At 43.3% G+C, this 26,367-nt stretch overlaps 1 protein-coding gene across 2 annotated transcripts in view; it reads right to left on the bottom strand.

Moving 5' to 3' along the window:
* klhl32 (kelch-like family member 32) overlaps positions 1-26,367 on the bottom strand; it is a 52,578-nt gene that overhangs the window by 11,296 nt on the left and 14,915 nt on the right. For both annotated transcript variants that reach the window (XM_080768698.1, XM_080768699.1), the window contains exons 4-6: positions 14,988-15,095; positions 9,116-9,214; positions 2,803-3,018 (exon numbers count right to left, since the gene is read on the bottom strand). In XM_080768698.1, the coding sequence (XP_080624824.1) occupies positions 2,803-3,018; positions 9,116-9,214; positions 14,988-15,095 (423 nt within the window). The remainder of the gene's footprint in view (positions 1-2,802; positions 3,019-9,115; positions 9,215-14,987; positions 15,096-26,367) is intronic.

Genomic DNA, 26,367 nt, shown 5'->3' with positions numbered 1-26,367 from the left:
TATCATGCAAGACACACACACACACACACACACACACACACACACACAAGTACGTATCGTACCATACCTTTAGTGCATGTACTGGATGGGATGTGCGGAAATAGAACAGACAGTGACACACACATTCTAACAAACAAGTTAAACACACTAACAGTTAGACAGTGCCATCTGCGTCTAATTTGTTGTTTGTTACAAAGCATCTTTGCACCGTGCGTTTGTTTGTGCAAGACTCCGTTTCTGAGTCCATGTGCTGTGTGTGTGTGTGTGTGTGTGTGTGTGTGTGTGTGTGTGTGTGTGTGTGTGTGTGTGTGTGGATGTGTGGATGTCCTGTGTGTATGCTGAACAGTCAGGTGTGGATGGAGATTGGGGAGGGGTGCAGCAGGGCATCATGGGTAGTACTGTTGTTTTGACTGCTGTTCATTTGCACCAATCAGCCATCTCTCTCTCTCTCTCTCTCTCTCTCTAAATACATCTTCAATACAAGAATTCAGAATCGACAGCTTAGAAGACTACAGATACTCCAAACATAGCCAATGCAAAATGTATGCATATCAACAACAGATAAATATCGGCTACTGTAGCTACTGTCAGTTTTATTTTCCACTACAAATATTAACCAGTAACAGCAATATCGGCCAATACCGATTATGTGGCCGATACGTCGGTGCATCACTACCCTAAACCTTTGTACTTCCGCTCAAGCAAAATGTTGAATATAGGCCTCTCTCTCTCTCCCCCATCTCTCTCCCTCTCTCTCCCCCCCTCTCCATCTCTCTCTCCCTCTCTCTCTCTCCCTCTCTCTCCCTCTCTCTCTCTCTCTCCCTCTCCATCTCCCCCTCTCTCTCTCTCTCTCTGATTAGACCCCACCGCGCGGCTCCATCAGGGGACCCAATCCCCCAGCTGTCACTCGGGCACCGCTGCCGTTTGATTGAAAACAATCAGGCCTCTGATGGCACAATTACCCTGACCCTTTAGCCGAGCGGCCGCCGCCATAATCAGCCCCTGATTAGGCCGCTCCGCGCGCTCCGTACCGCGGCTCCTCTCCTTCACTCCGCCCGGAAGGTTAACCCACTCGGACCTGAGAACGACCTGTGTGTCGCCTTACAGCGTTTAACCACATGAACCCATTGTTTTAGACTTTAGCTGTTTGAAAAACAGCAGATCTACAAGCTCATAGCGCGGTGCTACGAGCTCGTAGATCTGCTATTTTTCTTTTAATCGTGAAAATGTGGCGCAAATCTTTGAATATATATATATGAATGTTTTTAACTCAAATCTTTTCTTCTGGAGGGGGGTCCCTGGAACAACATATTTTCAGATGGGGGTCGGCGGGCCAATTACATACAATTTTAGTTACATTAGAATAATAGTTTGAGAACCACCGATATAGAAACATTAGATTTGTCAGAAAACCGATTCAATCGTGATTCAGAAGACTATTCGTAGAATCCGTTCTCTAGTTCTCAATGGGTTAATTTGGGCATCAGACGGGAAGCGAGAGAAGCGAACGGGGGCCGCCGTCCGAGGAAAAAAAAGTGGTTGGGGGGAGGTTGGGGGGGTAGGTGAAACAGAGGAGGGGGGGGGGGGGAGGAGGTGAAACAGAGGAGGGGTGGCACGGCTTGGCAGGCGCTCTAATGTCAACGCCGATATAGTTTGGCTGTCAGTCTTCGTCACACCGAGTTCTTTTCCCTCTCGCTCCAGTCTAGCGCTCTGGAAATCACATTTTCTCGCTCTTTGTTGTTGGTTTTTTCTCTTTGACTTTACATTTCTGTCTTGCGTGCCTTTTGCGGTTCTGGTTTTCTGCTCCACCCCCCCCCCCCCCCCCCATGCTTTCTAAAGATCAAATCCATGCAGATCTACAAGCTCACCGCATCGTGGGCTTGTAGTAGATCCATCTGCCTTTTTCGACCATTTTCGACTGAGGTATTACCCCACTCTCACTCCAGCTTTCGCTCACTCACTATTAGTATCAGCCTCTCACACACACACACACACACACACACACACTCTTCCTCAGTGAGGATGGGGGGGGGTGGGGTGATTTATTCAGTGCCCTGAGGAAGTTGTGTGATGCAGTGTGACCTTCACACTCAGCTGTGCTCACACACACGTGCACGTGCACGCACACACACACACACACACACACACACATGTACACACACACACCTGCGTGCACACACACACACACTACTTATGAGGACCTCAACATTTCAGAGCAAAAATTTTATGCTATTTTAACCATAACAGTTCAGAGAGTATTCACACATTTATTTTTATATACTGCATTTAGCAAATATAATGTCCATTAGCTGCAGTTTTTTGAAAATGTATAAGAACATCTTTCAACAGGGAAACTATTGCGACGATAATGCATAAAATAATAATAATAATAATAGGTGATTATGTAATAATTGTGGGACAGTCGATGGGCTAGATATACTGTACCTGTACCACATCAACCCATTCAGGACGGGAACCCCTTTTGGTGTTTTAAGCATTACGGTGTTATACTTTAGCTATTGAAAAAATAGCAGATCTATTTTTGAAAAAAGGTGAAAGTTTTGCACAAATCTTTGAATATATATACTTTCACGTTTTTAACTCAAATCTTTGCTTCTGGGGGGGGGGGGGGTTCCCTGAAACCACATATTTTCAGATCTGCGGCCAAATACAGATCATTCTGGGGGTCGTTGAAAGACATGAAAAAGGTTGGGTACCACCGACATAGAAACAGAGGTTTTTCTGAAAACTGTCATGATTTAGACACACACACACACACACACACACACACACACACTTTACCTTCCATATGTCCTCCTCGCTGAGCGAGGTGAGGCGGTCGCTCTTCAGCGCCTCCCGGAGGAGGCGGTAGGGCAGCTGCAGCGCCTCCTGCTGGCGGCTCTGGGTCAGCTCGGCCAGGTGTTCCACCAGGAAGCTGACCACGGCGCCCTCCAGGGAGGGCAGGTGGAAGAGGTCGGCCACGCGGTACAGCTCCAGGTAGTTACTGCTGCTCAGCTCCTATTGGACGAAACAGACAGGTAGTTACTGCTGCTCAGCTCCTATTGGACAAAACAAACAGGTAGTTATACTGCTGCTCAGCTCCTATAGGACAAAACAAACAGGTAGTTACTGCTGCTCAGCTCCTACAGCGCACGAGGGACAAAACAAAGAAAGAAAACATTTTGCTCCAGGACTGTACTTAAAGAGCCAGGAAATACCCTAACCCAGTATGAGTAGGGCTATAAGCATGTAGTAGTATTATTGATTTGTCTCCCAGTGCTTGGTTACTCAAGAGCTGCACCAGTTGATGTTTGGGAGAGAGAGAGAGAGAGAGAAAGAAAGAGAGAGAGAGAGAGAGAGAGAGAGAGAGAGAGAGACAGAGGTGTCATTGCCGTGGGACACAAACCTCCATATTCAGCCTCACAGCTACAGCTGTGGTCAAACCATGTGACTTCCATTGGTAAAGCCCAAAAAAAACTAAAAAACTAAACCAAACATTTGCTTGATTGGTGTTTGATACGTGTGAATGAGGCCTGAGAGTGCAAATGGAACAAATACTGTACATCATCATCATCATAATACATCACATGCAGTGCTCAGCCAATCAAATCATCACTATGGGGTACAAACATTCTCAGCCGATTAAATCATCATTATTTGGTACACACAGACACACAAATCTGGGCATAGGAGGGGCTAGCGCGGCGCCCCTCAAAAATGCGGTGGTGGTAAACATACACACAAAGCCGCACGTGGGAGAGGGAGTGGTTAGCACCGCTCAAAAACACTTCATTTAGCATTTTCAGTGGAAATGAAAAACATTGGGAAATTGCTGAACTTGCTGCAGAGGTTCCATTTACACTCCCAGTAAGATTGGCACTCAGCATTCTGCATGATTTGTTTTGAAGAGTTCAGCATGGTGACTGTCGGCAGCTTTTAACGTTAAGCGTTTATCTGGTAAAATGAAACTTTCATCCACAATGACTGAGAAGAACAGGCAGGAGGGGATCTGTTGAAAACAGCAGTGGGACAACACTGCCATCTACTGGTGTGGGTGCCACCCTCCACCTCATTCAAACTAAAACTACAAAATATATATACAGTATGATCGATAATTTAATAAAATCATTGATTAATTAGCCCTATTTTGGCCGTGTCATTATAAGTGAAATGTTTTTTTTTAAATGTATCGATTTAATTCATAACATAGTGATCAAAATGAGTAAAAATAGTCTACAAGTTCACAAGGTATATCATTGCGACAAGATTGTAGACCTGCTATTTTCCCTATTGCTGGACACGATTGTGTGACTATGTGGGCTATAAAATAACGTTTAAGCGGTCATCGATACATACAATAGTAATATTAAATATTATTATTAGATTAAGTGACAATAAAGTAATCAATACAATAATCATTAAGAAAATAATCGGTATTTGCAGCACCTGCAATTCATTCTCACCAAGTCTTTCTTCAACTGTGCACACACACACACTACCAAAATATGAACAGCCAAACTGAATATAATTGTAACAGATTTCTGTTAATATTTTAGATAGTGTGTAGTAGTATAGTTGAACCTGTCTGTGTACACTATAGTGTACACAAACAGACCAGGTTTGTGCAGGGGTGAGCTGACTGTATAGCAGTGTTGTTTTTAGCAACACATTTCTATTTTGCTTTAGTTATAGTCGTTGGAATGAAACTTAATTTAGTTTTAGTCAACTAAATGTCATGCGATTTTAGTCGACTAAATCTACAGTTGATTTAGTCGACTAAAATGTGTTTTAGTGGGCCTCTTGATGCCGTCGTAATGGCTGATTTTATACTTGCTGAAAATAGCTGATCTACAAACTCAGTTAGCTCACAACGTAGATCGGCTATTTTCAGCATGCAACCAAGTGTAAAATGACTTATACTGGATCTCTTGTCCACTAGTCCCTTCCTAACATTTTAGTCTAGTTTTTAATTTGTTGATGAAATTGTCAGTATATTTAGTCTTATTTTAGTCATAATAGCTTAGTTTCCATTTTGTTTTAGTCAGCGGAAAAAGGTAGTCGACGAAACATTTTTCGTCATAGTTTTAGTCGACTAAATCAACCCTGCTGTATAGGGCTGTCCAGGGAGTGCCGCCCTGGTAAAGTAGTAGCTAATAAAACCTGCCGATGGTCGATTGGACGCCGACGAGTGTCACAGCTTGAAATAACAGGAACCGACCTTGGATGCATAATCAGTTTGATTGATTGATTGATTGATTGAAGTATTTAGAACAGTTTGCAGAGTTACAGTACATTTCAAGCACAGCGCAATACAAAGACCGTCAACTGTGAGTGGACGACACCATTAAAGCATTACACTTGTTTACAAGAGGGTCCACCGTTTTCAATTAATCATAAGTGGTGATGGTCCATTAGTCAACCTGCTAAGTAGCCTACTAGTGCATACTGTAGGCGTCATGTTATGTCTAAAGTAGTCTGGCGGTTGCTGATGGATTCATCAACTAATTAAATTACAGAGGTGCAAGGTATAAATGCATAATTATGACAAAACAAAAGGTTTGCCTGTTATGAAAGTAAATATAATAAAACTTTATATACAGTATATTGTGGGTTAATAAATACATTATACATACATTTAAGAGGTTATTTCAATCAGTGATCACTCGCAAGCTTGTGCACTTTAGCCCCACAAAAGATCCACAGCACATCCCTGGGTTTTGTGGATGAATGAAGAAGATTTTAGTGTCTTTAGTGACAGCTAATTTCTTGGAATGAAAACACATTTGACCACCAGGTGGCATACGTGAGCATAGTCCATAACATGATGTAACTCTACTCACTACAAACATAATTATACTAGTAATCAGATCACACTGCCAGTGGTGGAAAGTAACTAAAGTACATTTACTTAAGTGATGTACATGAGTACAATTCTGAGGTATATGCACTTTGCTTGAGTATTTCCAATTTACAATACTTTTCCTTCTACTCCACTGACTACATCTTTACTCCAAATATCGTGGTTCTACTTTTACTTCACTACAGTACCTCCTCCTTCCTTAGAGTATATAGCCTCCTTCACCTGGGTGAAATGTACCCACAATGCACTCAGCCAAATCCACCACATTCAGCAAAAAGAAAGACAAAGAGTCATAACCCAAACGGGTTATATGGACTATAGTTAACTATATGGTTCTAAGTTGAAGGAAGGTTGCACTATATTGTAGAAATAGGTCAACATACTGCCTTGTCTGTCTCTGTTTGAGTGTGGACTCGATGTCTGTAGAAAAAGGACTATACTATACAGAGACATTGGAGATGGTGCCGCATGGAGGGGGGATGAGGGAGGGAAGAGGGGTGGGGAAAAAAGGAAAAGAAGAAAATCTTGGGAAATGCTCTTGTGTCGTTTTGTTGAAATGATGCATGTACTACAATGCACTTCCCAAATAAAACAAATATTATAAAAAAAAAAAAGAAATAGGTCAACAATAGAAATTATACTATTTATTTTTAATGCGTGGCTCCCGCCTCCCTGCAGTGACCCCCACAAAATGACTAAACTACACCGAAACCAGAGCAGAACTCCCACCACGGGACTCAGGCAAACAAATGAATACCTTTGCAACCACTGTATTAATATAGCAAACATTTCCTACAGCTTTAAGTCCTGCAATCTGAACTAACCCAGACCTTTCCTTTAACCCATTCTGACCTGAGATCAGATTCACACGAGGTTTCCACTGGACACACACTGGTCTGATGAACCCATTCTGACCTGAGATCAGATTCTAAAAATGTCAGTCGTTTTTTTCGATTTTTCAAAAATAGCAGACCTACAAGCTCGTAGCGCGCCACTCGGTGGCGCGCTATGAGCTTGTAGATCTGCTATTTTTCAATAGCTAAAGCATAACATGATGCTGACACCAAAATGGGTGCCCGGTCAGAATGGGTTAATGTGTTATCAACCTGTGCTATATCCTATTAATGGTTTCTTCATTCATTTCTCTTCATGGGTCTTGGTTTTAGCCTATTTTGACGTATAGTTTTAGGACATTACTGTTTTGTGATATATTGTCATTGATTTATTGTTGTATTTCAGTGTAGAATTATCAACCTACTATTAGCATATGGCTTTGATCATCATCATTCACTGTCTTAAACGTTCTTTGTATACCAATCAATGCTCATTTGTATACTTACTGTATATTATTGTTGTCTACCGTTTATTTACTGTCGTTGTATTGGGCATGGTATTCAGTCTTATTAATAAAAGGCCATTTGAACTTGAGCAGGACTAATAATAGGCACTCACAACACATGACTGCACCTGTTTGCCCAGCACTGATTAGTGCATGGTTAGCAGTGGTGGAAAGTAACTAAGTACATTTACTTAAGTACTTAACGACGAGTAATAATCACTTTACTTATTTCCAGTACTTTTACTTATACATCTCAGAGCCAAACATTTTACTTTTACTATCCGAAAATGTGTACAAAACATTTTGTACACATTTTGAACTTGTGAAATGCAATATGAGCATGTTTTACTTTAAGTTACTGTAAGTACATGCTGATACTGTTTTACTTTTACTTGAGTACATTTCGAATATGGGACTTCTACTTGACAGAGTACATCTACATTGCAGTATAGATACTTTACATTCGAGTACTTTTCCCACCACAGGTGGTTAGTCTGAGGCGTTATTTAGTGTTGTGTCGTCCTAGGCTACTTCATATGCTTCACTCTGAAGGTGATTTATGTTTTAGTCTAAACGTTAATCAATAAAGAAACAGGGTGCAGACTTCCATTACATGTTTATTGGCCCGGCTGCACCTCTACAACACTCCAGTGGACGTGTCAGCTATTTTCTTCTTAAGTTATTCTTACCTTATTCTATATTGTAAAAAATAAAAGAATCTGTGGAGTCCATACATACATCAAATAAAGAAACGGAGGATACAGAAATGAATAATGTGCATGTGGACATTTTAGTTTGCTTTCACCACCAACGCTGATGGCTTACTGGTTTGATTGATTGATTGAACAGACACACTATACAATCCTCGTGTCTGGGAAAAATATATAATATTGAAAGACGTGTTGAGAATAACCCATTTTGGGCGGGAACCCCTTTTGGTGTTAGCATTATTCTATGCTTTAGCTATTGAAAAATAGCAGATCTACAAGCTCATAGCTTGTAGGTCTGCTATTTAAAAAAAAATTGAAGAACAACTGACAGAAACTTTTTCATAAATCTGTCAGAAAGGTTTTTTTCTACCGCTGTAATGACTGTTGAGCCAATTTATATGTGGGATCATGAGATTATGTGGCTTCATGTGCTCCGTGTGCAGCTAGTGTAGATAATTAGAACAGTAGGGAGCAGTGTTTTAATCCATTCCGGGCGGGAACCCTCTTTTGGTGTTTTATGCATTCTGTCCTACTTTAGCTATTGAAAAATTGCAGATCTACAAGCTCATAGCACGGCACCAAGATCCACGCTATGAGCTTGTAGATCTGCTATTTTTGGAAAAATCGTGAAAATGTGGCACAAATCTTTGAATATATATTCTTTCAGAGTGAACGTTTTTTAACTCAAATCTTTGCTTCTGGGGGGGGGGGTCCCTGGAACAACATATTTTCAGATTTTCATATAATTCAGAGGGTCCTTGGCATGGAATTGTTTGAGACACAGAAACAACTGTCAGGGTTTAGAAGGCATTCGTAGAATCTGATCTCAGGTCAGAATGGGTTAAGAGAGGCATGGGAATACATGCAGTGTTGTTGAGCCACGTGTGTAAATCTGTTTCTGTTGTTGGTGTTGTTGTGCGTTCTCCATGTGTGTGTGGTTGTGTGTGTATGTGTGTGTGTGTGTGTGTGTGTGTGTGTGTGTGTGTGTGTGGTTGTGTGCACACTGTGTGCACACGGCACCGTACGTGGCACGTGTGGTGGGGGAATGTGAGTGCAGAGACGGATTAACACTCACGTATGTGTGTTTGTACTGTGTCTACAGTACTGTGTGTCCTGTGTGTGTACCTGTTATGAGGTAGTGGGAACAGAGTATATATATTTTACCTGTATGAGGTAGTGGGAACAGAGTATATATTTTTTGTTTACCTGTATGAGGTAGTGGGAACAGAGGCTGAGCAGCTCCAGCAGCTGAAGGTGACTCCCTGCAGACAACACGTCCTGAACCACCCCAGGCTCCAACACGATCTGACCAGAGAGAGAGAGAGAGAGAGAGAGAGAGAGAGAGAGAGAGAGAGGTTAGTCCTGAACCACCCCAGGCTCCAACACAGACCAGAGAGAGAGAGGTTAGTCCTGAACCAGTGCTACCTATAAGGAAAAAGTTATATTAAAAAAGTGATTGTATGAGTCTGTCAACATGTGATGTATGCAATATTCTTGTTTCCTATATAACTGTGATTTTGTATATCCTTTCTGTAATGTCCACGCCCACAATCTGGTGATGTCACCAATTAGTCATTCTCAGCACCTGAGCTGTATTGTTTTGGAGCTCTTTAAGGAGCTCTTTGTCTGTGAAAACCATAGCACTGACGAAGGTCTGAGGACCGAAACGTTTGCTTTTTAATTGCACCATGAGCACAGAGCACCATAAGAGCATGATAAAAATAAGTCTCAGTCTAAGGAGTTTTACTTCTTTTTCTATACGGTGAGCGAGTCTTTTCCTGTCAATGTTTCCCTTATGTTTTTGAGACCACCGCTACCGTAGTCAAGTTTGAAAAAAAGGATGAAGAAAGGCGCAACAGTTTTCTCAGTGCTTTGTCCTGAACCACCCCAGGCTCCAACACAGACCAGAGAGAGAGAGGTTAGTCTTGAACCACCCCAGGCTCCAACACCATGTCAGGCATACATGAAGGCTCAATGTCAGGCATGCATGGCAACGCTTGCCTGACATTGAGCCTTCAGCCGATGTGATGATGTGACATTACATTTGACAAAGTCTGCATTTACCCTGCTCATAACCTGCTCAATTCTTAACTGTGACGTCACGTCTGGTGTGACGTGACGTCACACCAGAGCTGTGGTCGCCCTATAGAAGACACTGCAGCAGGGCGCTCACGCGGCAGAGCCCTATAGAAGACACTGTAGCAGGCTGCTCACGCGGCAGAGCCCTATAGAAGACACTGCAGCAGGGCGCTCACGCGGCAGAGCCCTATAGAAGACACTGTAGCAGGCTGCTCACGCGGCAGAGCCCTATAGAAGACACTGCAGCAGGGCGCTCACGGAGCAGAGCCCTATAGAAGACACTGCAGCAGGGCGCTCACAGAGCAGAGCCCTATAGAAGACACTGCAGCAGGCTGCTCACGTAGCAGAGCCCTATAGAAGACACTGCAGCAGGGTTCTCACAGTGAGCAGATTATTCCTGAGACGGCTAGAGAGAGCTGAGAGAAAGAGGGAGATGTTGCGATGCACAGTGACCAATAAGACAGGAGGACCAGAGGGAGTTGCTGTGGCCGTAGGGTACAAGGTGTACTCGTTTGGACGGTCCCACACGGGGAACATAAATCAGATGAAGGTGCACATCTTCAACACAGTGTCTTTACTCTGGATACTGTTGCCCCCGGTGACGGGTGAACGTGATGCGTTTCAGGTTCCCTCCTGGCGCGTTTACCACACAGCGGTGCTGGTCAAAGGCACCATCTACGTCTGGGGCGGAGTTCAGTTTACATACTTCTGCAAGAATGTGCTTTATGCGTTCCATGTGAACACCCACCGATGGTTCAAGCCCCAGGTGTCCGGGACCGTCCCGGAGAGGAGGTACAGCCACTCGGCCTGCGTGGTGGGGAAGGTCATGTACATCCACGGAGGAATCACCCAGACGGGAGGCGTCAATGACACGTACAAGCTGCACACCCCCACGATGGTCTGGTCTCTAATCATCACCTCGGGCACTCCGGCGCCCGTTTCAGAATGTCACTCTGCCACCATCATCGGAACCAAGATGTTTGTATTCGGGGGAGGGATGCAGTGGATCCACAAGAACAACCTCAGGGTGTTTGACACCGAGACCAACCTCTGGAAGAGCACGCCTTCTGCCCCGCTTCTGAGAAGTCACGCCAGTCACTCGGCCTTCACCTATAATGGAGAACTGTACATATTCGGTGCCTATGACGACAGCCAGCAGTTCAATGATCTGTGGAGATTCAATCCAGAGACCTTCTACTGGAAGAAGGTTGAGCCCAAGGTGAATGGCCCATATCGGAGGTTTTGGATGTGCAGCGGCATGGAGGGAGATCGTGTGATCCTCTTCCAAGGAGACACGTTCACGTCCGCCGACGACCTGTACATCTTAGACTTCAATCCTAGTCTGAAGACGTTATGCAAGCCGGCCGTTATTCAGTACGGTCTGGAGCGGTCGGAACTCCCACACAACCTCAGGTGGGAGCTGTCGGCCATGACGAGACGTAACCACTTTCATGAGCCCTAGCGTCTCCGTTATGTGAGGGATAGAAGGTTTCATGAGCCCTAGCATCTCTGTTATGTGAGGGATAGAAGGTTTCATGAGCCCTAGCATCTCCGTTATGTGAGGGATAGAAGGTTTCATGAGCCCTAGCATCTCCGTTATGTGAGGGATAGAAGGTTTCATGAGCCCTAGCATCTCTGTTCTGTGAGGGATAGAAGGTTTCATGAGCCCTAGCATCTCTGTTCTGTGAGGGATATAAGCTGAAAATAGCTGATCGTCGGCAAACAGATTGGGTGTAGAGGGGGGGAAACTGCGAACTAAGTACAGGTCAACTCGCAACTTGCATTTTGCAATAATGTCATGGAAAATGTCCCAAGTCCCAAGTCAAAAAGCCTTTTTGTTTCGAGTCTACAACAAGTAATACATAATTTGTTTTGAGAAGTCACGAGGCCATTTCAATGCAAAATTGTACTTGTATTTGTTTAGTTTTTGAGAGCGCTAGCTAGCCCCTCCTATGTACAGGTTTAATGTTTGTCTTTAGTTCAATGTTTGTTTTGTAAAGTAACGCCATTGACAATGAAGGGAAAGTTTACGTCATAATGTGCCTCATTATGTCATAATTGACTCTTTATTGTTAATGGAGTTTAATGTTTGTGTTTGCACCGTTTGTTTTACATCACCATTACATCACCTAATCAACATGAGTTAGACGTTAATATATTAGCACCCCTCACACGGGTGTGATTTTCTTATTTAATTTTCCATTCCCCTTTCGGCAACGTATACAATTATATATAATCCCATTTTTACAACTGTTTGTTCTGTTCAGTTTACTTCAGCTCTATCTGTTTTTGGCATGTGTTTTTTCACACAGGTGCAACCTTTAACTTAGTTCTGATTGTGTACTTTTAATTCCCTCCTTGAGGACAGTGTTTAACCCAACTATTTAACATGTAATGCATACACTGTAACCATTATGACATTTGGCTCATCTGTTGTCTTGGCGGGTTAGGGTTAGTTAACTCACATTTCAACCCACATTTCTTGCATATTGCTATTATTTTGTTGTTGACCCCCTCATAGACCCCTCCAACGTTTGTTGGAAACACTGTCATCACGAACACATTTATCCTTGTTGGGACAAGGCAAAGAGACATGTGTCAGATCGCATCTAGTCTTGTGTTGCCAGACTGTTCCCTCTTGCAATTTCCAAATGCTTCCATCATACATCCATTTTTTTATAGAACACATTTTTCACCCCTGTCTCAATTATCTAATGTGATCCTGGGCTCTACACACCCTCCGCCAACCTTGTTCCCATATATGGGGGACATCGGGAGAGCAACGGACTGGAACTCATGCTTCCTTCATGTGCCCGAGTGTCCCAAGTTGTTCCTTTGCACCTGACAGGGGGGAGTTTCCCTGGTTGGACGTAGCGCGTGGAAGGAACACGTTATTCCAACCATGCAGTTCCTTTCCCCTCCATCAGGTGCCCCGGCTGGCCAGGGGGAGGCAGTTTAGAGACCAGGATTACTGTATGTTCTTTGTGAGGGTACCGGGGAGAACATGCAAACTCCACAAAGAAGGGCCCTTTAGCCAACCCTGCCTCGGGTATGGGCACTGATGACGCGGAGGAGGAAACACCCACAGCGTCCCGAGTGTGAATCGAACCCAGGACCTTCTAGCTGTGAGGCGACAGCACTAACAACTGTGCCACCGTGCCCCCATACAACATACATCCCTTTTTGGCCAAAAAGTACCTTTTATACGTGTGGTGGGGGGCTCAGAGTGCTTCCACTATAAGGAAAGTAGGCTTTCTAATGACACAACCCGCATTTGTATTGGTGAGTATAGCAAAAACGTTATTTTTATTCACGCTAAAGACGAGAAGGCTGTTCTGCATTTATGCGAGCCCCGGAAGTCATCGTTTTATAACACAGCTCTAAACACAACGGCATCAGAGCTATGTGGACCAGAGCTGTAACAGGAACACAACATCAGCATGAAGTCATGGGTATAACACAGCTCTAAACACAACGGCATCAGAGCTATGTGGACCAGAGCTGTAACAGGAACACAACATCAGCATGCAGCGCGCTGCCTGGTGAGCCAGCCTGTTGCTGAATGCTGACCTACTTCTACACTGCCTGGCAGACGCCGTCTCCAAGCCAAGCTCGTGTTCCACCGCGGAAATACAATTAAGTGATGTTATTATATGAGGGATCCATCCAAGCCTCTCTCAGTACAGAGCCACGGGCTGCCAAACCACAAGGATGCTCATTAGACGCAGGCTTGTTCCTGGCACACAAGGTCAGCCACGGGCTAGAAGTCACTGCATGGTCAATTAAAAGCAGGTGTTCTGCTTAGTCAGGGGTGGGCAACCTTGAATATGGAGAGGGACACTACATTTACACATTCACTCCACTCTATAGAGGGCCACATTGCATGCATTATACTGTTGTAGCAAAAATAGGTGATCTACAAGCTCAAAAACACATCGCAGTGCGAATTCAATACTAGTCAACTGGTGGCCCGGGGGCCACATGCGGCCCCCACCTTCACTTAATGTGGCCCTCAAGTTAATATCAGAATACTGATATATTATTGATTTGCAAACATGACCCGCTCTAAAGTGAACATAACTATAATTAATGGCATTTGAAATGAAATACAAAATGTTACTTTTCAGGATTCCAATTAAAGAAAAATTGCAAAAAATATATAATCAGGATTTCAATTCAAATAATAGCTAAAATAGCTGATCTACAAGCTGAAAACGCGCCACACTGCGACACGTTTTGAACTTGTAGATCGGCAATTTTTTTTAGTGAGTGTGGAAATATAGTGTCCCTCTCCATTGTCAAAGTTGCCCTAACCTCGCATCACCAGGCTGTATCCGGGACCCACACATGGGTTTGGAAACCAGTGAAGTATAGGGCATTAAAACAGAGATAGGAGCATTCTGCCCTGAGTCTGACAGTGTGTGAGTGGACGTATAATATGACTCACCTGTCCGGTGTAGACAGTATGTGTGTGGACGTATAATATGACTCACCTGTCCGGTGTAGACAGTATGTGTGTGGACGTATAATATGACTCACCTGTCCGGTGTAGACAGTATGTGTGTGGACGTATAATATGACTCACCTGTCCGGTGTAGACAGTATGTGAGTGGACGTATAATATGACTCACCTGTCCGGTGTAGACAGTATGTGAGTGGACGTATAATATGACTCACCTGTCCGGTGTAGACAGTATGTGTGTGGACGTATAATATGACTCACCTGTCCGGTGTAGACAGTATGTGTGTGGACGTATAATATGACTCACCTGTCCGGTGTAGACAGTATGTGTGTGGACGTATAATATGACTCACCTGTCCGGTGTAGACAGTATGTGAGTGGACGTATAATATGACTCACCTGTCCGGTGTAGACAGTATGTGTGTGGACGTATAATATGACTCACCTGTCCGGTGTAGACAGTATGTGTGTGGACGTATAATATGACTCACCTGTCCGGTGTAGACAGTATGTGTGTGGACGTATAATATGACTCACCTGTCCGGTGTAGGCAAAGTCTAGAGCGTGCTTCAGTCCCACACTGGTCACTCCCTGCAGGGTCACCTCATCGGCTTCACTCTCCACCATACACAGGCTGAACATGGCCTGAATGAAGAGCAGAGAAATATGCTGGTCAAATAAAGGAACAACACAGTGATTATCAACTGTAGGAGTTTCATGGACCTTCCCCATGCGCATGAGACCTATTATCTCTCCGTGGGATCCCCCACTGTGTGTGCCGTGAGCGGAGAGAGAACAGCTGACATAAAAGCTCACATTGCGTCACAGATGTGACCCGTTTTTGAGCTTGGAGGTCTGCTCTACTCAGCCGTTGCACCTTGCACGGCGATGGCATTAATAAAGTTTGAGGGGATTCAGATGCGTGGCCATGCAGGCTCTGGTGCCGTGATGGTATAGGTATAGGGAGCACTCCGTTTGTCAAAGTCAAAGTCGTACACCGCCAGTGAAGTTTGACTCATCTCTTGGAGCTGCAGCCGTGCCGCGCTCGGGAATAATTCGATTCGTTTGTTTTGACTCCCCCAATCCAACCCATTGATGCCGAGTGCCAAGCATTGGGTCCCATTTTTACAGTCTTTGGTATGACCCGGCCGGGGATCGAACCCCCGACCTCCCAGTTTCAGTGCGGACACTCTAACCACAAGGCCACTGTCTGCGACTAATGAGTGTCCGGTTTCTTTTGGGCCCCGGCCTGCACACCAGCGCATGCTGGTTCTTATCAGTGCGACGTTGTCTGGAAATGCGTCTACTGATTATCCCTTGCATATTTCCAGTCCTGCTATCCATGCCTAACATCCATGCCTATCCATGCCTAACAGGAACAAACTTTTCAGTATCACCCGTATTGCTTCCAAAATCATCGGACTTCCTACACCCACACTTTCTGATATGAACAATAACGCCATCACACGACTAGCACTCTCGATATCAAATGACACTGACCATCCTCTGTATCGTTTCTTTAACCTCATGCCATCTGGACAAAGATACAGAACCTTGCCATGGAAAAAGGTCAGTTTTAGTAGGAGTTTTGTCCCCTCAGCCATCGCGGCATTAAACAAACTGCCCCGCCGATAGGATGGTTCTGTACACAGCTTGTGGGGACCTCATGTTTTTGTTTTTTTTGTACTGTCTTGGTGTTATGTGCTCTGTGTTGTTTTTGATGTGGGTGTTGAACTGTTGAACAGATTGTGAAGACAAATATCCTTCGGGACAATAAAGATTATTATTATTATTATCTCTGAACCAGACACTCATCTCATGTGGAGCACATAATAACTGACGAGTACTTGTTCTTGTGCTGCTGCGTCAACACTCTGCCTGCACAAAACAAAACACTACTGACAACCATTTACATTCAGTTATCATTGGGATACATTCTTTTGCATCGTGGCATAGCCAGTTATAGCCACGATGCAGTGCACCTGTGTGGGCCTTTTCTTCACTTTTAGATTTCTGCACCGAGGTCAGCAGCACCTCAGAAATGCATGGCGTGCATGCAGCGCACTTCTCTTCGTTTGTTTAACGACTTCATAAAAATCTGATCCGTGCCTTAATTCCCAAATAGTTTGTTATACTATACGGACAATATTTTGTGTCACCTAATTGCAGAAGAGTTAAAATATCTTCTTCTCTCTGCTAATTTCCATCTGCTTCCGTTTTCAGTGGAGCACTTTTTGTTTGAGCCAGAAAACCCCAGATACCACAGAAAATCTACTGAATGTTAAAAGTTCTGTTTTTTTGGGTGCAATTGAGCTCAGAAAACCTAAAAAAATTTATAAGAAGAATTACAAAAACGTTTTTTTTTATTTATGTCACGGTCCCTTTAACCATTTACACTCACCTTCTCTGTTCACACAATTCCATTTCATATTTGAGGAGGGCACTAATGACTGTATTTCTCTCTTTTTAACCCCCAGGCTTTATAATTTTTTTTCCCCCTTCATGTGTTTCTCATCCGTCTGCTTGACGTCAGCGACAGCACCGTTGATCGACACTTTGAACAGCGTCTCGGAGACACACATAATGTGCTGTCACTCTGTGGCTCATGGGTGTGAGGCGTCAGCATTAATCCATTTTGGGCAGGAACCCCTTTTGGTGTTATAGCATTATGTTACGCTTTAGCTATTGAAAAATAGCAGATCTACAAGCTCCTAGCGCGCCACCGAGTGGCGCGCTAGGAGCTTGTAGGTCTGCTATTTTTGAAAAATCGAAGAACGACTGACATAGAAACATAGCTTTTTTCAGAAAACTGTCAGGATGTAGAAGACATTTATCGTTCCCAGGTCAAAATGGGTTAATAAGTCACACGCAGGCTAGCATGGCTTCACCCAGTGCGTCCCCCCCTGGGGAGGAGGAACTATACCGTATAATGTGTTCTGAGCACAGGGTCAAGTGCAACGCTGCAGCGCTCACACCGACTGCAGCATCCTCTGGAAACACTGCAGTGTCAGCGGCTACTAGACGTACGTGTGGCCCCGCTGGGTTCTACTGTGTGTGTGTGTGTGTGTGTGTGTGTGTGTGTGTGTGTGTGTCCCGGCTACAGAGAGAGAGAGAGAGAGAGAGAGAGAGAGAGGAGCCATCCGTCACCTCCACTCGCCCCCATCAGCACCTCTGCCAAGGTCAGCACCACAGCCCTGCTTGAGGGCAGCGGCTTAGTACAGTATGAGCACGTACTGTAGAGGCTACAAAGCTTAGCTATTCTCCTCTTTGTCACAATCTTTCTTCTCTGCACGCACACGCGCACACGCACGCACACACAGCTGAGCTATTCTCCCTTTGTCACAATCTTTCTTCTCTGCACACACACACACATGCACACATGCATACACACAGCTTAGCTATTCTCTCTTTGTCACAATCTTTCTTCTCTGGTCATTATCTATCTGTCACACACACAAGGGCACGCATGCACACTTGCACAGTCTCGCATACACACACACACACACACACACACACACACACACACTCACACAACAGGCGTGCATGCACAGACACACAGTCACACACATGCGCATGCCCAGTACGCACAGGCAGCATGCATGTAGCACACCCCAGGTTGTGCCACTGGTCTGTCTGTCTGTGCTCTGCTCAGTCAAGCGGTGGATTTTTAATTAGCGCAGCTGTGAATCAACAAAGCCTGGTTGAAAAGGAGAGACAGACAGGGCCTTGGTTAACACTCACACAGCCCCCCGAGTCAACCCGGCCTCGCGTATCATCCTCACAGCAAAGACTGCAAGCCTGCTTAACCCATTTTGGACTGAGGTCCATTAAAAAAAGGCTTCTAAATCCTAACATGTTTCTGAAAAAACTATGTTTCTATGTCAGTGGTGCTCAACCTTTTTCATGTCAAGGACCCCCAGAATTATCTCCATTGGGCCACGGACCCCCCATCTCAAAATATGTAGTTCCAGGGACGCCCCAGAAGCAAATATTTTAGTTAAAAATGTTCGCTCTGAAATATATATTCAATGATTTGCACCACATTTTAACGATTTTAAAAAAATAGCAGACCTACAAGCTCGTAGCGCGCCACTCGGTGGCGCGCTATGAGCTTGTAGATCTGCTATTTTTCAATAGCTTTAAAGCATAACATAATGCTTTGAAACTCCAACAGGGATTCCCACCCAGAATGGGTTAAAGTCAACGTGCATGCATCAGAGAATCTTGATGAGGTCGGGAAAGGGAAAAGAAAACTAGGATGTGGAAGAGTGGGAACGTTGTGGCTCCTAGCTACCCCGTCATCATGCACCAGCTGTGTCTGGGGAGCAGTGGCGGAAAGTCATTACTTACTTCACTACTGTACTTAGGAGTACAATTTTGAGGTACTTGTACTTTTACTGGAGTATTTCAAATTTCCAGTGCTTTTACTTCTAGACATTTTAGAGGCAAATATTGTACTTTTACTTTTACTATTGTACTTGAAAACTTTACTTTACTTTACTTTGTAAAATTATTATTTTACTTTGTAAAATTATTATTACAAAACATTACATTATCCACTTCAGCCCTATATACATTTTGGGCATTTGAAAATAGCCGATCTACAAGCTACGAGCTTTTACGCGAGTATTTTTTTTAATTCTGGACTTTTACTTGGAAATTGGAATGTAGTCCTACAGTATGTTGCAGTATCGATACTTTTACTTAAATAACAAATGGGAGTACTTTTTCCACCACTGCTGCGGAGGATTAAGGGACTAACCTGCACACTTCTCCTCAGGGTTAATATAATAAAAATAAAACTTGCTCAAGCTATAAATGAAAAGAAAAGAAAATAATTAATAATATAGGTAGTAAGTGATGTTTTTTTGTTTGTTAAAATAAGTGTTAAATATCTCTATATGATACTCATTGACATAGAGTTTTTATTCAGTAACAGGAGTCTCCCCGTCTCTCTTGTTCTTTAGTAAACAGACTAAATCAGGTCGGGATAGCCATTTCATCCAATCAGGAGAGTGAACTTGCACAGAATACAGATTAAACAAGTGGGAATTCAAACAGGAAGACTTTAAAAGTTAAACTGACACTCTTTCTCGATTGGCTCCACCCACCATAAAATGTCATTTATGTTTATGAAAGAGGTGGAGAAACGGTATAGACCTCTGTTACTGAATAGAATATAGTGCTTTCACCTTATTGGCCTCAAATATTGACATACATTCACGAGTCCACCTGCTGAGCATTGAGCATTAGTTTTTATAGGAGGTTATATGTGGCATGCATAGCTCGATCTGTATTACAAAAATACTTTTCTTGGGCTCAGAAATGTAGTTTTCTATAACTTATTATTGAAATGTAACCCATGGGCCTAAATTTTGCCTATAAACGTTCAACAGGACCGAGTCACGTATGCAATTGCCGCAGAGTATTTAGTTTTTGTAAAGGTAAATGGTGCATTTAGCAGCTTTATCCAAGGTAAATGGTGCATTTAGCAGCTTTATCCAAGGTAAATGGTGCATTTACAGTAGCAGCTTTATCCAAGGCACTTTACATATATTGTGCATTACATTCACCCATACACTCATACTCCGATGGCAGAGGAAACCATGCAAGGCACCAACCTGCACATCGGGAGCAATTAGGGGGTTCAGAGTCATGTACACCCCTCCCCCCCCCACCCCCGCCAAAAAAAAAACACACACACACACACACACACACACACACACACACACACACACACACACACACACACACACACAAACACGTGTATTGTATTGATCATGTATTGATACATTGATTAGGCCACTGGGGATACAGGCAGGCCACTGGGGATTGTCCCGCCCCTCCCGCCCTTCCTCCATGGGTTCCGTTTGGTCCTGATCAAAATAGTTCTGCAATCCTCTCAGGGTAGGACACACCGATCTATACCTTTGATCAGCAAGCAGCAGCTAGAGAGCCCGGCTGGGATCATTAATCATGCGCAGCACGGTCAGACTGCACATATAATGGCGCTACTGCCTATAGCCCTTCACTTTCACTTCATTTTCAAGTGTGCTATTATAGTTTATACACGGGTGTTTGTGACAGAAAGAAGAGGAAAGAATGAGAAAGAGAGAGACAGACAGACAACAGACAGACAACAGAGACAAACAGACAACAGACAGACAGGAGAAGCAGCTCAGAGACATCTAATCATACTGTCCCTGAGTGTACCGTCTATGACAGACAGACACAGACAGACAGACAGACAGACAACAGACAGACAGACAGACAGACAGACAGGAGAAGCAGCTCAGAGACTTCTAATCATACTGTCCCTATGAGTGTACCGTCTATGTCGTCTCTGTCGGGTGGAAACCTCATTTGGCATAAATCTATTGAACACCCTTTACGTCCGTGTGTCGTTTCGAAAATATTGAACCAATGGAAAGTAGTCAAAAGTGCTTTGGAGTTTGGACAAAACCTCTCAACTCCATTGGATCCTCAAAATGTCTGCTAAAGCAACTAACTCCACCACCTCTCCCCCTCTCATGGAAGTAATTGACAATATATAAAGTTACAACACCAACTTTGATGAGGCTGTATTGCTTCGTTTTAAAAAAATATAAGGTTTTCTTAATTTCCTGAAAAATGTATATATTTTTCATTTCTTAAAAAAATGAACATTTTGGAGTTATGAGGTTATGACAGCAGAGATATGTCCAAAACTTACTTTTCCGGAAAATAAATAGCAAAAGTTGCTCAGCACATTTCGAGCTTGTAGATCTGCTACTTTTGATGCTTGTGTGTGACACTAGTAGTGATCAAGTAGTATAGGGGGTTAATTTACTAAAATATGGAGATAAGACATTTCTGCCCGAAAGCAACGACCAATGTGTGTTCTTGCACGTGATATCTCTGTATTGAACTACTCTACATACAAACAGAGAAAATACCTTTAAACACTTTTAGACCTGAGAACTGATTCTACAAATGCCTTCTAAATCCTAACAGTTTTCTGAAAAACCCATGTTTCTATGTCAGTGGTGCTCAAAAACTTTTCATGTCAAGGAAGTTGAAGGAACACCAAAACATATATTTAATTAATCACCGAACCCCATCTGAAAACATGTTGTTCCAACTTCCAGGGACCCCCCAGAAGCAAAGATTTGAGTTAAAAACGCTCGCTCTGAAATTTAGCTTGTAGATCTGCTTTTTCAATAGCTAAAGTATAACATAATGCTTAAAACACCAAAAGGGGTTCCCGTCCCAAAATGAGTTGCTATTTCAGAAAACACAAATGCACGATTCTTAAAAGGATCCCTGGTTAATAAGCCTCGTACTTGAATAAAGCCTTGCGAAATTAAAGACAACAGCGCCCATACAACAACGCCCATCACAAGTTGATGACGTAAAGTGTCTGTGTGGTCCAGCCCTATTGGAATGCATGTGCTAATACAAATATTAGGGCTGTCAAAATAACAGAGTTAATTCAATACTTCAATTAATTGTATTTATTTGAGTTTTAACACAATATATCCATGCTTGGATGACCCAGTACGCCATGCACCCACACATCCCATAATCCCATCCACTCTGCACTAAAAACACAAGTTGGTTTTTGCCATAAAAGGCTACACAATTAACATAGGCAGCCTGATGGAGGGGAAAGGAACTGGTTGGAATAACGTGTTCCTTCCACGCGCTATACGTCCAACCAGGGAAACTCCCCCCCTGTCAGGTGTTAAAGGAGCAACTTGGACACTCATGCATGAAGGAAGCATGAGTTCAAGTCCGTTGCTCTCCCCAGGTTGGCGGAGGGTGTGTAGAGCCCAGGATCACATTAGATGATTGACACAGGGGTGAAAAATGGGCTACAGAATCGTGGGATAAAAATGATATATATAAAAATAAACATATAGGCAGCTGAAAAGAGCTGAGCTCAAATCAGGGTGAGAGACACAGAGAGTCACACTGGATTTGTTATAAAGAATAAAACATACATACGTTGCCTATGTATGTTTCAAGTGTTGTTTTGATGCTCATATTATACTGTAGGAATGATGTATTATGTTTTTTTGTGTTTTCTTTTTTATGATTAGCAACGACTGTTCATAGCTGGACAACACATTGCTGGAGAGATGACATCATCCCCCTTTATTGAGAGAGGGAGAGAGAGAGAGAGAGAGAGAGAGAGAGAGAGAGAGAGAGAGAGAGACACTGTACTGTACCAGGAAAGACTGAATTGGCCATTTCTTTCTGCTGACCTCTGTGTCCCAGATGTAATTAAGATGGTGTCTGTTCTGTTGCCAGTACTGATATGTGTGCTGCTGTGCATGTGGATTGTGGATTATACACGTTCAACCAATTTATTAGCTCTTGCACTCTTCAATGTCTGCCGACTGTCTTTCACTTTAATAAAGTGATATTGTGGTGTCCCATTATTGTATAACTTAAACTTGTGTCGGTGTATTTGCGTGTCTTAACCCATTCTGACCGGGCACCCATTTTGGTGTTAGCATCATGTTATGCTTTACCTATTGAAAAATAGCAGATCTACAAGCTCATATCGCGCCACCGAGTGGCGCGATACGAGCTTGTAGGTCTGCTATTTTTGAAAAATTCGAAGAACGACTGACATTTTTTTAATCTGATCTCAGGTCAGAATGGGTTCATCAGACCAGTGTGTGTCCAGTGGAAACCTCGTATGAATCTGATCTCAGGTCAGAATGGGTTAATCAGACCAGTGTGTGTCCCGTGGAAACCTCGTATGAATCTGATCTCAGGTCAGAATGGGTTAAATGGGCTAGTATACTGGTATACATCCTATAAGCTGGCACCCTGGGCAAGACCGCGACTGAAAAGACTATCAGCGAAAGTGCGGGATTTCAGCGGAAGTATCGCCGAAGGAAATGACGTTGATGCTTTTACAAATCAGTTTACATTCTCCGCGAATGAAACAAGTGTTGTGATTGATTGGTCGGGGAAATATTGTATCCGGGGGAAATACATCTGACGGATATTCCGGAGGATATACAACCGCCGATAGCTTCTCTGCCTTTAGGTTGTGACCAGGCTTTTCTTTTCGCAGATAAGTAAGCCTGGGACCGAGGCTAATAAGCCGGGGGAACAGGATCATTGTAATTGGCTAGTACTGGTACACATCCTATAAGCTGGGGGAACAGGATCATTGTAATTGGCTAGTACTGGTATACATCCTATAAGCTGGGGGAACAGGATCATTGTAATTGGCTAGTACGGGTATACATCCTATAAGCCGGGGGGACAGGATCATTGTAATTGGCTAGTACTGGTATACATCCTATAAGCCGGGGGAACAGGATCATTGTAATTGGCTAGTACTGGTATACATCCTATAAGCCGGGGGAACAGGATCATTGTAATTGGCTAGTATACTGCTATACATCCTATAATTGTTTTACTTAAGTATCAATACTGCAATGTAGAACAGTACTCCATTACAAGTAAAAGTCCAGAATTTCAAGTTTTCAAATGTATGAAAATCGTTTGAAAATAGCCGATCTATAACTGAAATGTACGTATTATAGGGCTGAAGTTTTGTAGTGGAGTAAAAGTGCAATACCGGTATTTGGATCCGAAATGTAGTGGAGTAGAAGTAAAAGTGTTGGAAATACCCTAATGAGTACAAATACCTCAACATTGTACTACATGTACGGTACTTAAGTAAATGCACTTAGTTACTTTCCACCACTGGTAATTGGCTAGTTAGTAGTATAGATTACCGATGCGGTGCGATATGGTACAGAGATAAAGTACCTGTCCACCACCACCGTAGACTCTAGGGGCTCCACTTTCGTCACCACTTATCCCTAAACTTCTTTGCCTTTTTTTTACTATTTTGCAAAAGATTTTTGAATAGTTAAAATGACCAGTCTACAAGCTCACAACGTACGTGTCAATGTAGAGGCTAGCTGAACTATTCAAAAATGTTTTTCAAAATAGTAAAAAGAAAAAAAGGCAATCAAGTTTAGGGATAAGGGGTTTAGCGGTGATGAAACTGGAGCCCTAGGGGTTCAATAATCTACCGCAGTGGTTATATGGCGCATTTATATATCGCCATGCTCTTTCCACTTACTCTTTCTCTCATGTATGCGTGGGTGTTTACTGTTTTTGCATATATTGTTAAGCATGTTCATGTGGGAGCATTTGCACACACTATTATACCGTTTAAGTATTTGTATACTCTGTACAGTGACAATAAATTTAATGTAATCTAATCTAAAAGTATGTTAACATGTGCAATGCATGCATGTGAGTGTATACGTGCACAAGCTAGCCTGCCAGTGTCTCCAAGCCCCAAGACTTTGGGCTTGTTTTTTTTCTTTTTGTTCCTTTTTTGTAAGGTTGGTTGTAAATATTGGTATTGGGTTTTCTTCCTTAAACCAGTGGTTATCAAACACTGCAGTCAAAGTACCCCCTATTTATCCAAAACCAAAAGGGGTTCCCGCCAAAAATGGGTTAAAACATTCGCAGATGGGCATATACAAACTCACATCTGCTCTTTATTTGTATTTATTTTTTAATCTGGAGTGAGAGTGAGAACTACTGATTTAGAAGGCATTTGTAGAATTGGCCTCATGGGTCTTTTAATGGTTTAATATGGAGTGCTGTGATGTTTTCCCCCCCAAAAAACATGATCATCAGGTTACTATGATTATACTAGGAGAATATTTTGTTCAAAGAAAGTGTACATAAAGTGTTAAAATTATGTTTTTATGTGGCCACACGCCATAGCCGAGGCATGTACAGTACGTAATACGTATAGGTTTAACCCATTCTGAACAGGAACCCATTTTGGTGTTCAGGGTGGCATCATGTTATGCTTTAGCTATTGAAAAATAGCAGATCTACAAGCTCATAGCGCGCCACCGAGTGGCGCGCTATGAGCTTGTAGGTCTGCTATTTTTGAAAAATCGAAGAACGACTGACATTTTTAGAATCTGATCTCAGGTCAGAATGGGTTGATCAGACCCAGTGTGTGTCCAGTGGAAACCTCGTATGAATCTGATCTCAGGTCAGAATGGGTTAAAGTGCTTCTTCTGAGCTCGTTTTCATAGACCTGGCTGCTTCTCTCGCAAATGTGGCAACACTGCTCTGTCCAGCAGTCCTTGTTGAGGGCAGTGCAGGGCAGGGCAGTGTGGCAGACGGGATGTATTTCCCCCGGGGGCGTCCAGGCTCCCCTAATATGACGGTATTGGAGGAGACAGCTGACACGGACTGACAGTCTCCAGGTAAACAAAACTCACGCTTGGCCACATATCTTAAATTACAACTCCTAATGTCTTCTAGTGTCATAAACACAGGGGCATGGGTGCGTGCATGATGCTTGAGAGAGAGACTAAGAAGTCTGGTGTGAGAGAGACATAATAAGCACATGAAGCAGGTGTGAGTCAGTGAGTGAGGAGAAAGGGAGAGAGAGAGGCAGGGGACGGGAGAGAGGCAGACAGGTAGTGAGTGGGAGAGAGAGGGAGAGAGAGAGAGAGAGAGAGAGAGAGAGAGAGAGAGAGAGCAGGAGGGAGGGAGAGAGAGAGATATCTTCCATGTTCACATTTCTCATGTTGTACTTTCTCATGCCCTCCTGCATATTATCTGCTAAATAATTGAAGTACAACAAACAAAGCATGAGTCGGAGTCGGATGACAAACTCCAGATAACTACGTTTAGCCCTACACTACACTACACTACACTACACACTAAACACTACACATTAAACACTACACTACACACTACACTACACTACAGAATGAACACAAATGAGAAACACAGAGAGAGGTAGTCGCTGTTACTGCGGTAGCAGACTTATCTAATAATCCCACGAGGCACTCTAACTAATGCCGCTGTGTCAGGCAGAAACATCGTATCTCCATATTTGGACTTTTTACGTTTTCTTCCCCGT

This window comes from Protomyctophum bolini (assembly GCF_963924005.1).
Source record: "Protomyctophum bolini genome assembly, chromosome: 7".
NCBI classification, from domain to species: domain Eukaryota; kingdom Metazoa; phylum Chordata; class Actinopteri; order Myctophiformes; family Myctophidae; genus Protomyctophum; species Protomyctophum bolini.
This window is presented reverse-complemented; position numbering and strand designations above follow the sequence as displayed.